The sequence below is a fragment of the Trichosurus vulpecula genome, chromosome 4, assembly GCF_011100635.1.
Source record: "Trichosurus vulpecula isolate mTriVul1 chromosome 4, mTriVul1.pri, whole genome shotgun sequence".
NCBI classification, from domain to species: Eukaryota; Metazoa; Chordata; class Mammalia; order Diprotodontia; family Phalangeridae; genus Trichosurus; species Trichosurus vulpecula.
This window is the reverse complement of record NC_050576.1, coordinates 372,885,655-372,898,446: the sequence shown is the minus strand read 5'-3', so window position 1 is coordinate 372,898,446 and position 12,792 is coordinate 372,885,655. Positions and strand designations below refer to the sequence as shown.

General features: G+C 34.8%; 1 protein-coding gene across 1 annotated transcript in view; it reads right to left on the bottom strand.

Annotated features, from left to right (window-relative positions):
• PCCA (propionyl-CoA carboxylase subunit alpha) overlaps positions 1 to 12,792 on the bottom strand; it is a 515,891-nt gene that overhangs the window by 350,129 nt on the left and 152,970 nt on the right. The window contains exon 8 of the mRNA XM_036753355.1: positions 3,337 to 3,373. Coding sequence (XP_036609250.1) covers positions 3,337 to 3,373 — 37 coding nt within the window. The remainder of the gene's footprint in view (positions 1 to 3,336; positions 3,374 to 12,792) is intronic.

Below are 12,792 nucleotides of genomic sequence, written 5' to 3'. Positions count from 1 at the left end.
GATTTCCGTAAAAGATGACAGAGCAAATTATTGATTCTTCCCTCCTTTTCCAAAAAAGACTCATGCTCTGACTTCCTTGCCATGGTTTCCAGGTGGCCACTGGTTGTACTGATGTGGCTTCCTGTTCATGGAAAAGCATAAAAGCTCCCACCCGCATGGGATCAGTGCCCTTCAGATTTAGTGGATGAATAAAGACCACACAAGTCACCACACCCAGCCCTGTTGGGCAGACACGTGTTGGTACGAAGGTGAAGAAAGTTGTGTCTACCAAACCTAAGTACCACAGTATCTCTGTTGCATATCCTTGCTATATTAGGACTGAGTAAACCTCTTTTTGTTAACTGTTCAAAAACATACAAGTACCTCATTTTGCCCCAACACTAAATCTGAAGTAAGAGGCCATTGGCATCAGAAACACCCCTAACAAAAGTTGAATTTATATTTAGAATTTCAGCTACACTTAAATGTTTAGGTGTAAAACATAAAACGCTGAACAGCTATGATAACCCTAGCTCACTGATTTTTGTTTCCTCTAAGAAGAGGGCTGCTTGCCAATGTATGGAAAAGAAAAAAGCTCTTATTTCTTTACTCCTGCCCAGCTGCCTCTCATGGCCACTTTCTGCCATCTGTTTTCCTCCTACTTCTTCCCCAAGCTAAGAGAAGAAGAAAAGGACAGAGGAAAACAGCATGAGTGTTAGAATACTTACTAAAAACAATAACTAACATTTCACATTATGAACATCACCTCATTTAACCTTTCAACCCTGAGTAAGTAGTACAAAATATCATTATCTTCATTTTACAAGATCACATTTGAACATTACAACAGCCTTGTAAGGTAGGGAGGCAGTGAAAATGTTACTCTCTCTCTTTCACAGATAAGAAAATAGAGGTTCAAAAACATTAATTAACTTGCCAATGTGGCAGGTCTGGTAAGTGGCTCAGTCAGGACTGGAGCCTACAGCCTTGTGTTCTTTCCAACGGAGCCTGCTTCCTCTTTGTCTTTACCTGATCCAGTGACAAGCAACCCAAGAATTTTTACATTTTAACTATCTACTAGCCCCAGTTAAGCTGAGAAGGAAAACCTCATGGCAAAAGGAAGGGATGCAGGAGGTGAGAAAAAACACATGAAAAAAATGGAGATAAAATGTTAATAAATCTGATACTGAAATGGTACCTAACTTACAATCAATCACAGGATGTCTGACCTAGATGTGGAAGGATCTTTAGAAATCATTTAATCCCATTTCCTCATTTTACACATAAGGAAGCATACAACCAAAGGTTAAATGACTTACCCAGTCACACCAGTAGTAAAAAGCAAAAAAAAAAAAGGACTCAGATCCAATAGTCTTTCCCCTGCGCTACCCTGCTTCCCTCACCGAGTAGAGTGTTCCAAAAGCACGCAAATTAATTGTCTGGAACTCAGAAAACATTCTCTCATAGAAGCAATAGTATAATTTGGTTTAAGTTTTTTTTTTGTTTTTTTTTTTTTTAGATTTCTGAGCAAGATCACAAAGACCTATTTAACCCATAATGTAGTGAAATAAAATAGTAGGAAATAGTTCTCTGTAATGCTAAGGATTAAACAAAAGATATACTTGAATGAGAAAATTATTTTTTTATTTACTTGGAATGCTGGTGCTTAGAGAAAAATAAGCAGCAACGTAGTGACTTTGGTAGATTTTGAAGGGGACTTCATGGGTAATCTCACAGACTGATAACAATGTTTTATTATGTCTAATTTCTCTTCAAAACCTGCAGCCTTCCTATTACCTAATATAAACATATTATCACCGTTAGCACTACTCTTACAATTAAGAGACATAATTTTTCCTTTTTTTGGTCCACAAATGAAAATGGAAGCATAAAACAAGCAAGGGAGAGATATTTCCTGAAGGCAGCAGTTCTCAAAGTGTGATCCAATAACTTCTGGGGGTCCTATGAGTACTTGAAGGAGAGGGGTGGGGCTGCTAGATCAAAACTATTTTCATAATACTAAAATGTTTTAATTTCTAATATGAAAAATATTAACAGATATTATCCACATAAATAAAAGCTTTTTGGGAGATACTCAATAATTTTTTAGAGTGTAAAGAGGTCCTAAGATCAGAAAGTTTGAAAATTACAGTCTTAAGGTAACTTGGGAAGTACTGGGAAAAAAAAAAGGAAAAGAGAAAGGGTAGGGATAAATATACAAAGGTTATCTAATGTGGAGTAAATTAAACACTCTCCTCAAAAAAAGTGTACATTTTCTCCAAGGAAGAAAAAAAGAGGGTAAATATTAGGTCAGATAGTTCCTCAAATTGGCCTCAAAGTGGCACTATCATCCCAAAACAGTTTGGTTACTGGCTGGAGTACATTCTGAATGGAGAGAAAAAATAGAGCTAAAGCAGTGGTTCCAGTGTCTAAATACTAACAAATTATTAAATCAGATCTTTATTACTCTTAGAGTACCTATATGTCAGAGTCTAAAAAATTTTTAAATTCTTAACTCTATTCGATTAGGACAGTTTCTGGACACTAATTAATAACTGGTTCAGCTCTCTTACATTCCTACTCCCATTCTAGGCAAGGGACTAACAATAAAGACCCAACCCCAAGTTGAAGGCTCAAGAACTAAGGAGCTCGTTGTACACCAGCCTGGATCTACTAGCAAACCACACACACACACACACACACACACACACACAAAATGGGACTTCTCAGGATCTTTTTGCCAAACAATACAATTATAGTATTGTATACAGATTTATTAAAAAAAAAACCATACTGAGAATGCATTCTTGTACATTCAGGAAATGTTTGTTTGAAACTGAATTATACCCTGAAATATTAACTAACTCCCTTTTATTACAATGACCCCATGATTAAGTAAAGTGATATACATTAAAATACGTATTTTGTGATGTGTTTACCAAAAGAACTTCAAAGTAATAAAATTAAAAATCAATCGATAAACTGCACTATTCAAATTCTTATTTTTCACCATGATCATATTGGTCTCTTACTAAACTGTCCTTCATCTATGGCTATAGGAATTAATAGTATATCCAATATCAAAAGTACAAAAAATAATTTCTCTTTTAATTACCTAATGATTACATCTTGGATCCAGGGGAAAAAAAATCTGAGTAAAAGTCTCTTTTCAAGCTCAGTATATTGATAAAAGGTAGCTAATTATTAGATAGTCTCTCAGTCAGAAAAGTAATAAAAGAACTTAAAAGTATTAAACCACTATTTGTTCTATAGAGATTGCTTATAATATATTTAATTTAGTCAACTATGTCTACTGAGAGGCATGCAAATCCCACCATAGCTAATTTAAGGACTTACCAATTTCCCTTGCAATTCTGACAGCTTCATCTGCATCCTGTAAAAGCAGGAAATGAGACTCAACGTTAATCCCATCAGCCATTGCACAATGTCCTTAGGGCAGTCATATATTGCACTACTGTCTCCTCAGATTCATTTAATGTTCAATTTTACAACCTTCTGACCCTTTTCATTCAGAGGAATGTAAAATTAATACCATAAGTGGAATGTAAATTCTACCTCATCATTATTATATTGAGAAACTCAAAGCAGTTTGAAATCAGCTGAAAGGAAGCACTACAAGAATAACTAAATGACTGAGTACACTTGCAGGAATTTAATGGCAGAATTTGGAAGTTTACAATCAATAATGATTCATAAATCGGATCATTAAAGCTTGTCTACAGTCAGCTTGTTTCTGTCTTCTCTGGTATTTCTGGGTCATGTTTTCCTCAATGTTGTCAGCAGGGGGAGGTGATCCTCTATTGTTTGGGAGGAGCACAACAGATTATCTAGAAATTAAAAATAAAATTTCTAATATCTGTAGATATTATCTGTTCTCAGAAATGCAACTAATGTTTTTTTCAATTTCCCAAATTATACGCTTTTCCTCTTTTTACATGCATTTAGTCTTTGGTATTCATTTCTTATTGCAGCATGTGAATACCTGGCTTCATACCATACTGAGAAGGAAAAAATTAATTAACAGGAAAAGGGATGGGGAGAGAAACTTTACAAAACACAATCCACTTCTAGTTATTTTCCACTAGAAGCGCTATTATTACTTAATTTCAGGGGCTAAAAAGCACTGGTCTTCTAAAAATTTGTAAGTACATAATAAATATGCGCATAAGGGGATTCTCAAGTATCAAATACTATCATCGCATAAAACCAACATTAACATGACAGATATATTTCCAGTAAAGCAAAGCAGAAACTCCATTGATAACACTATCACAAGAATCAAATCTGACAACTCTCTAAATCTGTTAAAATTTAACAATATTCAAATACACAAATATGAGACTAAAACTCACCAGCAGGCAATTTTGGAAGTTGACAAGCACATTATATAGAAACCTGATCTTTTTAAAACCCTTTCTTTAAAAACAACTTCATCAAATTTTTATTTTATTTTACTTTTAAAAACATGAGAAAATGGTCATATCTGGCTCATTCATGTCTAAGAATAAAACAAAATCCTCTTTAAAGTCTTCAGTACCTAATAACAGCCACTAAAGAATAAGGAGGCTGGCAGGGGAAGTTGTCAGAAAATTTAATTTCCTTTCATTAGCTAGTCTGCTCCACAAATAGGTGCTTGTTAAGTTCAAAGCAGTCCTGAAAGCAACATCAGTTTTAAGTCTTTTTACTCCAAGCAGTCAGGTCTGCTAATGAGATTTTCCAAATAACAATTGTTTTCAAGTCAGAGATAAATCTACACACATGCACACACACACACACACACACACACACACACACTCACTCTCTCTCTCTCTCTCTCTCTCTCTCTCTCTCTCTCTCTCTCTCTCTCTACCACCCACCCATCATCCTCTTCCAAAAAAAATCAAGGTTTACTGTTTTATTATACCTTACTGTTTTCCCCTAACCAGGCACTCTCCAAAATTTAGCTTGAAGGGATAAAAATGCATGAAAAGGGTCATTTAAGAATGTTAGTGGTTTCCACACATTGAGTTTGAAGGTTCTTTGTTCCTGCCAGTGACAGTTATGCGAGAATACTTCCCCTTAATAGCCTCTCTGTCAGGAAGTGTTAAACCTGCCAAATGCAGACAATTAGAGCCTCTAGAACAAAATGCAGGAAGAGTGATGACTGATGAAGAGCCAGGATTGTAAGCCAAGAAGGAAACTTTTACATTTCTTTTCTCTTGCAAATTAATGGTATATTTGCAAAACAGAATTCAAGAAAGAAAAAAAGAAAATTAAATATATATTTTTTTTAATTTGCTACCTTAAGATAAATAACGGAACCCAGCAAGTTCATTTGCAGACAAACCATAATGGGTAATTTATAATTACCTTTTTAAAGAAATACAAAATTTATAAACATCTTTCTATAAAATTTAACTTTCTAAATATCTTCATTGACACAAGTAACAATACCTAGAACATGACAATTTCTGTTAATAAATTTCTTTAAAAAACTGAAACGAACATTTTCCTAAAATAACACTAAAGAATAACAAAATTATATGGACTTTAAAATTCATTTTTAGATAAACTTCTTATATCATTGGTTTACTTATAATGTCATTAAATGTTCTGGGCTATTTTGACTACCTTGCTGGGAAAGTAAACTTTAATAGTTTTCAAATATCAACTTGTATTTTCAGAACATTTTTGATTACTGCTAATATTAGGGTCAAAAAGTAGCATTATCTTCCAAATTAAATGGCATCACTGCCTGTTATTGTAATATGCCCAAACCTTACAAAATTATTTATGGAAATAATTTCAAAACTTTTGAAATCAATATACCTTTAAAAATAATATAATTGGTGCTTGTCAAATAATTAAATGAATACAGATTAAAAAGTAAACAAGATAAACTGTACATAAAACAAAGCATCTGACCAAGTCAAGTGATACTTGGGAACAATGTGAATCAATGGGGGAAACCAGGGAGAGACAACAGTATAGTTCCAGGAAATCAGAATTGGTACAATGGTCAACAACCAAATTGTGGTCATTAATGGTTCAATGAAAAATTGGAAGGGGGTCTCCATTGAAATTTCTTAGGGATGCTATACTTAGCCTTGTGCTGTTTAACATTTTTATCAATTACTGAACTAAAGGCATAGCTAGAATGTTTATCAAATTTGAAGAAAATACAGCCAGCTGGGATGGCTAAGATACTAGAAGATAAGATTCAAAAAGTTTCTAATAGGTTAGAACATGAGATCAAATCTAATAAAATGAAATCTGCTGTGGGTAATTATAAACTTTTATGTTTGTTTGTTTTAGTTATTTTCACTTACATGAGATGAGGAGGTGTGGCAAGAAGCAATTCCTTTAGAAAAAAAAGGATAAGAGTTTTGGTGGACTGCAAGGACAAAGAGTTAATAGGATATATAATACTGTTTGTATAATTCTGTCTCAAAGTAACAATAACGATAAGATAATGATATTAACAGAAAGAAAGCACAGGGAAGGGATATATTTAAGAGAGAAGATAAATTCTGTTTTAGATGTGATGGAGGTTAAAGGACATTCATGTAGATATGTTAGTTATTTAAAACTAGAAATCTGGTAAGAAGTGAGGTACAGTGATAGAAATATGAGAAGAATCTACATAAAGATGTTCAATGAAGCCATGGCAGTAGATAAAATTAGCAAAAGAGACAGTAAAGAAAGAGAAAAAGGGGGGAAAGAAAAGCCTAGGGAATACTGTTTAAAGCATCAGAAAAGAAGATACTCAAATGGTATATTCACTCACTCAACACCCATTTATCATTCAATGTATCAAAACCTGAGAAGTCAAGGAAGAAGACAGGAGAAAAAAAAACACAACCCACTGGATTTAGATATATGAACAAATATGTATTGAGCTATTACAACAGAGTAGTGGCAAAAGTGCCAAATTGCAAAAGTTTCAGAAGTGTGGGGGTTTTTACTTAGAAAACCCTAGAGTCAACTAAAATTAACTATAACAATAATTTCCACAAATTTGGAAGACATAAAATAAATCCATATTACATAATCAGTATTTCTGATTAAAATCAATAAAAGCCACCAAAAAAGAAATAGAAAGAGAAAATCCATTCAAAATGAGTACAAAATTTATAAAATATTTGGAAGTCTTCCTACCAAAACACAAACAAATAGTATATGACTACAACTACAAAACAATCTGCAGAAATACAGACCTAAAAAAGTGGGCAAATATTAATTGCTCATAGCTAAGCACAGTCAATAAGAAAAAAATGACAATATTGCCTAAATTAATTTCCTTGTTCAGTGCCATGCTGTGGAAACATATTAAAAATCTCCTTTTTAGTAAAAATGAATATATCAAGAAATAACATATCTCAGCTCTAAAAAACAGCATTTCCAGACTTCCTTGCTTGAAGTTTGACTTGGTCAAGGACAAAAAGGTCTTTCTGTATTATTATTATTGTTATTATTACATGTGCAGTCATGTAAAACATTTCCATATTAGTCATTTTGTATGAGAAGACAAGGGGGGGGTGGAAGGAAAGAAAGAAGGGAGGAAGGAAGGAAGGAAGGAAGGAAGGAAGGAAGGAAGGAAGGAAGGAAGGAAGGAAGGAAGGAAGGAAGGAAGAATACGTCTCAGTTTGTATTCAGACAATGTAAGTTTTTTCTCTGGAGGCGGACAGCATGTTTCATCATGAGTCCTTTGGGATTGTCTTGGATCACTGTATTGCTGGGAAGAGCTAAGTGATTTACAATTCTTGTACAATGTTGTCCTGGGTCTGTTCACTTCACTTTGCATCAGTTTATGTAAATCGTACCAGGATTTTCTGAAATCAGCCTGCTTGACATTTCTTACAGCACAATAATATTCCATCATAATCATGTAACATAGCTTGTTTATCAAGTCCCCAGTTGATGGGTATCCCCTCAATTTCCAATTCTTAGCCACCACAAAAAGAGCTGCTATAAACATTTTCATACAAAATAGATCCTTTTCCCTTCCAAAAGGTCTTTCTTAAATAAATAGATTAAATATGGAAACTAATCTTTTAACTCAGTTCTTGGTTTAATCATTCATTGCCTTTCCCACTCATTCACCAAGATTGTGGAAGGTAAATGTTCCAACCAACTTGTACCCATATTTAACAAGTTTGTACCTCCCTTCCCCTAATCCTTGGGATTCAGAGTCACTACCTTCTAGGGGCAACTACCCCCTCTCCAGTCTCTCAAATCCATCTACTAATACCTCTTCCTCCTCTTCCTTCCATATCCATTGTGTCCTGTGGAACAGCTGCTCAATCATTAAATACCCTTGATCTCTAGCATATTCTGCCTAGCCTGGACTCTCCCGTGGCCAAACTCTCCAGTGACAAATGCTCCCTCACTCATGCCCCCCAGAACATAGCACATTGGAAGGCAAAAGGAGTAGCCAAATAAATAACTTAAATTAGTCACAACTTATGACCAAAAGTGCAAAAGAATTACAAGAAGTATATTTCAATATAGAGACTCTAAAGAAATGTTTGCAGTTGTTAAGTATGATAAATTTTAATGCTTTTGCTTGTTTTACTTTTGAACTTGTTAAATGACCTTTCTATATAAGAAGTCTATCTCTTAGAGCTCTGTATGACTCTGTATGATGAAGGATTCTCCAAATTCATGTAGGCTAAGACCCCATAAGTGTGTCATGTGCATAAAAACACATCTGGCCCAGCCCCCTTTGTCACCTCCTTCAACCAGAAAGATTCCCAAAGGCTCAGAGGCATGAAGATTTAAGTGGCTTAAAAGCAGAGGCTATCTTAAGGATAAAATTATAGAGACCAAGCCAATCCTGGTGTTGCCTGTCTTCCCACAGGGAGGGTATCAAATATCAATGTGCAACTACATGGGCTCAGGAAACATGCTGGCTGAAGAAAGGGGACCAAAAGAAGCCATGGCTCATCTGGCTTTATTATCCATTTCAGATCCTTGCTCAGTGACCTGTTGAGGTCACTCTGTCCTTTTTCAAGGAATTGAGTATCTGGTTCAGTACTTCTCTCCAAGGAGAGATCTTCATACATGGGGACAACATAAAAAGTGAAAGGCATTCAAACAACTCGATCTCCCAATTCTTCAACTTCCTAAACTTGCAAAACCTGCAAATTTACTATGTCAGCAACCTACATAGATATACCTTAGTTCTGAAAAGTAACAATAGTTGTGCTACCTCCAATTCTTAACTCTGAAATTCCTCTCTCTGCCTCACACTTCCTGAAATTAGTCTACATCCTCATGACAACCTTTAGTAACTCACTCAATACCAGTCTTTCCAGTCTATCACCCAAATGCTAATTCACTTTGCTTTCTTCATAATCTTGACTGAACTGCATATTGAACATTTCAAATTCATGGTTTCATAGGTTTTTCAAACGTAACATGTCCCCAAAAGAACTCATTATCTTCCCCTAAAAACTGACAACACTACCCCCTGACAACTTACCTATTTCAGGTTACAACCATCCCACCAACAACTGAGATTTGTGACTTTATAATCTTAAACTCCATATTCTTCCTTGCCCCACATCTATACTCAGCTGCTATTCTTTCCGTTTATTTTCTTGTAACAATTGTGTGTATCATTTTCCTAATTCTGTTTAAATCACATTGTATCTGTTCAGATAAGTTTTCCCAGGATCTTCTACATTCCTCATATTAATCAACTACAATAACAAGTATTTTTTAAGTACTTACTCTGTGCCAGACACTGATGGTCACTGAGGAAACAAATACAAAAAAACTGCTGCCTCTTCGCTGTCAATCTGATGACCATAAACATTGTCAGCGCTGGTGTCCAAGGACTAAAGATAATCCTGAATTATGCTGGCCCCTTTGGGGCTCCTCTGACTGGTCCAGATTAATATATCTCAAAAGCAAATTACTCTGAATTTGACCAGTCTAATTCTAAAACAAGTAAATTCTAATTCCAAATTAGTTTATCTTGAAAACAAACTAAGCTAAAAAGCCAACAAGAAATTGGATTTCTGCATTCTGTCTTGTCACTGTCTCATTATTCTGTACGTCTGTATCTCTGACTGTCATGTTTCATGTTCATGCTAAAAAATTTAAAATGCAGCTAGAAAAACTTCTAAGGAACTTCTAAGGTCTATAGTTGGAGAGAACATTGGGAAATAACTCTCACCTTAGGCTTTCAGCAAGAGATTAAGACTTTTTTTGGGAGGGGGTCCCAACATGGGCCAAGTTGGGGTTGCAAGAATAAAGTTACATAATACGTAGTGGAACTGAAAAAGCAGCATAAGACTCTCCCAGAAGTTTGTTAGAAGGTGAAATGAGCCAGCAGCAAGCAGCCTTTTACTGATAAGGATCTAGACAGAGTAAGCAGCCCAAAGATAGCAAAGGTTGAGAAAAGCTGAGTTTGAATTCAGGTTTAATTAGATCCAAAGCTAAAGTTTGTAGATTATGTTTAAATTAAATCTAGAAAACTGTCTTTGTAGTCCTCCTGCCAAAGTATCCAATAAGAGGGTAATATGTTTAAAGCTGCAAAAATAAGGGTTTTTCTGTCTTTTAAGACACTTTGATCAGGGCTTTTCTATCATAGCTTTAAGATGCATACTAACATTATAAAAGCTGTTTCTGAAGGGTATGAGAGAAATACAGCTCTCCTGAGTTACAAATTATTAACTCCCTCCAGATTCTAATAGGTGCAGAGAAGCAGGATAAAATTGGGGTGAATATGATTTTTAATTTGGAATGTAAAGTAAAGTGGAGGTGGTCTAAGTAATGGGTTTTGAAAGATCAGGAAAGAGAAATAAAGGCTTAAGTGAAAATATGAAAGGTAGAGGGAAAAAATTGTTTGGGGAGCAAAAGGGATGGGCTGGGCAACAGCAAGCCCATATGCTCCAAATGCTGAACCACCCCCCCCCCCACCCTGGGCTGGGTGCCCTTGTGCCAGCTTCAGATGGTTTAATCAGGTTGAAAGGGTGTAAGGAAGTTTGATTTTGTTTTAAGTAGAATGATTGAAAATGAAAATTTTGTAGCTTAATTTGAAAACAAACAGACAAAGTTACAGGGGGTTAGAAGGAATTATGTCCACCTGCCTTTCAGGATAAATCTGTAGAAAGGCCTTATTAAATCTAACATGGCATAAATACTGGCTATGGTAAAGATACTGGTTACTGTGATTTGAGATTATTATATAAAATCTTAAAATGTTTCCATGCTCTGTTCAATTAATTAACTCTGGAAGCTCTGGAGGTTTCTGCCTGGGGAAACTGACCACACTCTGTCAGCATTAAATCTAATTCCTTAGGTCTTTTTGGCGGCATGGGCTAAAAGCAACAGCACAACCTCGTCTTAGAATATTGGCCCAGCACATTTTAAGCTAACCTGATGATAACAGGTGTGATTTCAAACTGTTTATAAAACTGTATATGCATTTCCTAGTATATACAGCCTGAAATTCCCAGGAGAATGGGAATGGGGAGCAGGAATGCTTAAGGCAGCTCTTTACCTGATAAGTCTCAAAGGAGACAAGACTTCAGCTATTTAAGGAAATAAAGGAAAAAGCATTTGGAGCTGGGAATTGTCATCATGTGCCTTTATAAGGGAATATATGAATTTGTGCATAATATTTTTTCTTAAAGGGCCAAGAGTATTGGACTTTTAAAAACTTAAAATGTTTATCATTAGCGATTATAAATCCAGATTTGATTTAAGTCAAAATCTGACCTGAAGGAATAAGAACAGCATCTAAGAGTGCTCTTCCTAACAGGATTAAGCACAAAAAGCTATTGTTATTTGGCATTAAGAAATTTGTTCTAATCGCCTCAGTTTACTGTTCTGTAAGGGGATAATAATGGAACCTACTTCCCAGATGTGTTATGAGGAGCACATGATCAAAAAGTGGTTGGCACAGTGCTTGACGAAGGACAATGTAATTGCTTTATACTTGGTAACTTTATATGGGTTTTCTTAGATGTGATCAGTATACCAATGGTGATGAGATGAATGATTTTCCATGTAAAGAAATTTGGAAGCATACCTGACTAAAATAAGGTCACCTGATTGGTAATTAATTGGTTTTGTTTCAAGTTTAAATACACAATAATTGTCAATGGTATTATATTTCTAAATTTCCTTAGTGTGTAATTTGGTAATAATTGTATCATCTATGTTGTTAGAAAAGCAATTTCTCTTAAAATCTAGATGTTAGATTGAGAATTGTACTGTCAGAAAAAAAAAATTATGAATGGGTCAGAAAGCTGTTAGTACATATCTGACCATGTGTTATAATATTCTAAAGTACTGTAATTTAAGGAATCACAAACTTCCAAGTTTTATCTATATTAAAAGGGAAGTTTCAGCCAAAATTATTTGGCTTTCACTTATGAAAATTAAGACTTCACTAAGAATTTAATTTGTTATAGTAACATCAGGATAAATTATAAGCTGTTTTTGAGACAGGGAAATACTTTTATGAGGAAGAGTTCTGCAAAATCTTTTGTGTGATTTTTAAAAGTCCTGCTAAATTTCCATTTTCAAGCTCAATGGAAGTACCATCAGTGATCTAAGGCTAGTGATTAATACTAAAGCCTCTAAATTCCTGTAATGAGCTGTAATTGGGAAGGATCTTGCTGTTTTGATCTGAATTCATTCAATGGCCTAAATAAGAGTTAAAATTAGTGTTTGAACTTATCATATGTATAAGATTCAATTCCTAAAGTATCTCATGCTTTCACATTGAATATAGTTAGAGGAGGGTAAATAAGCTTGAGAAACAGAGATGCGTATCTATCACAGTTGTAACTTATG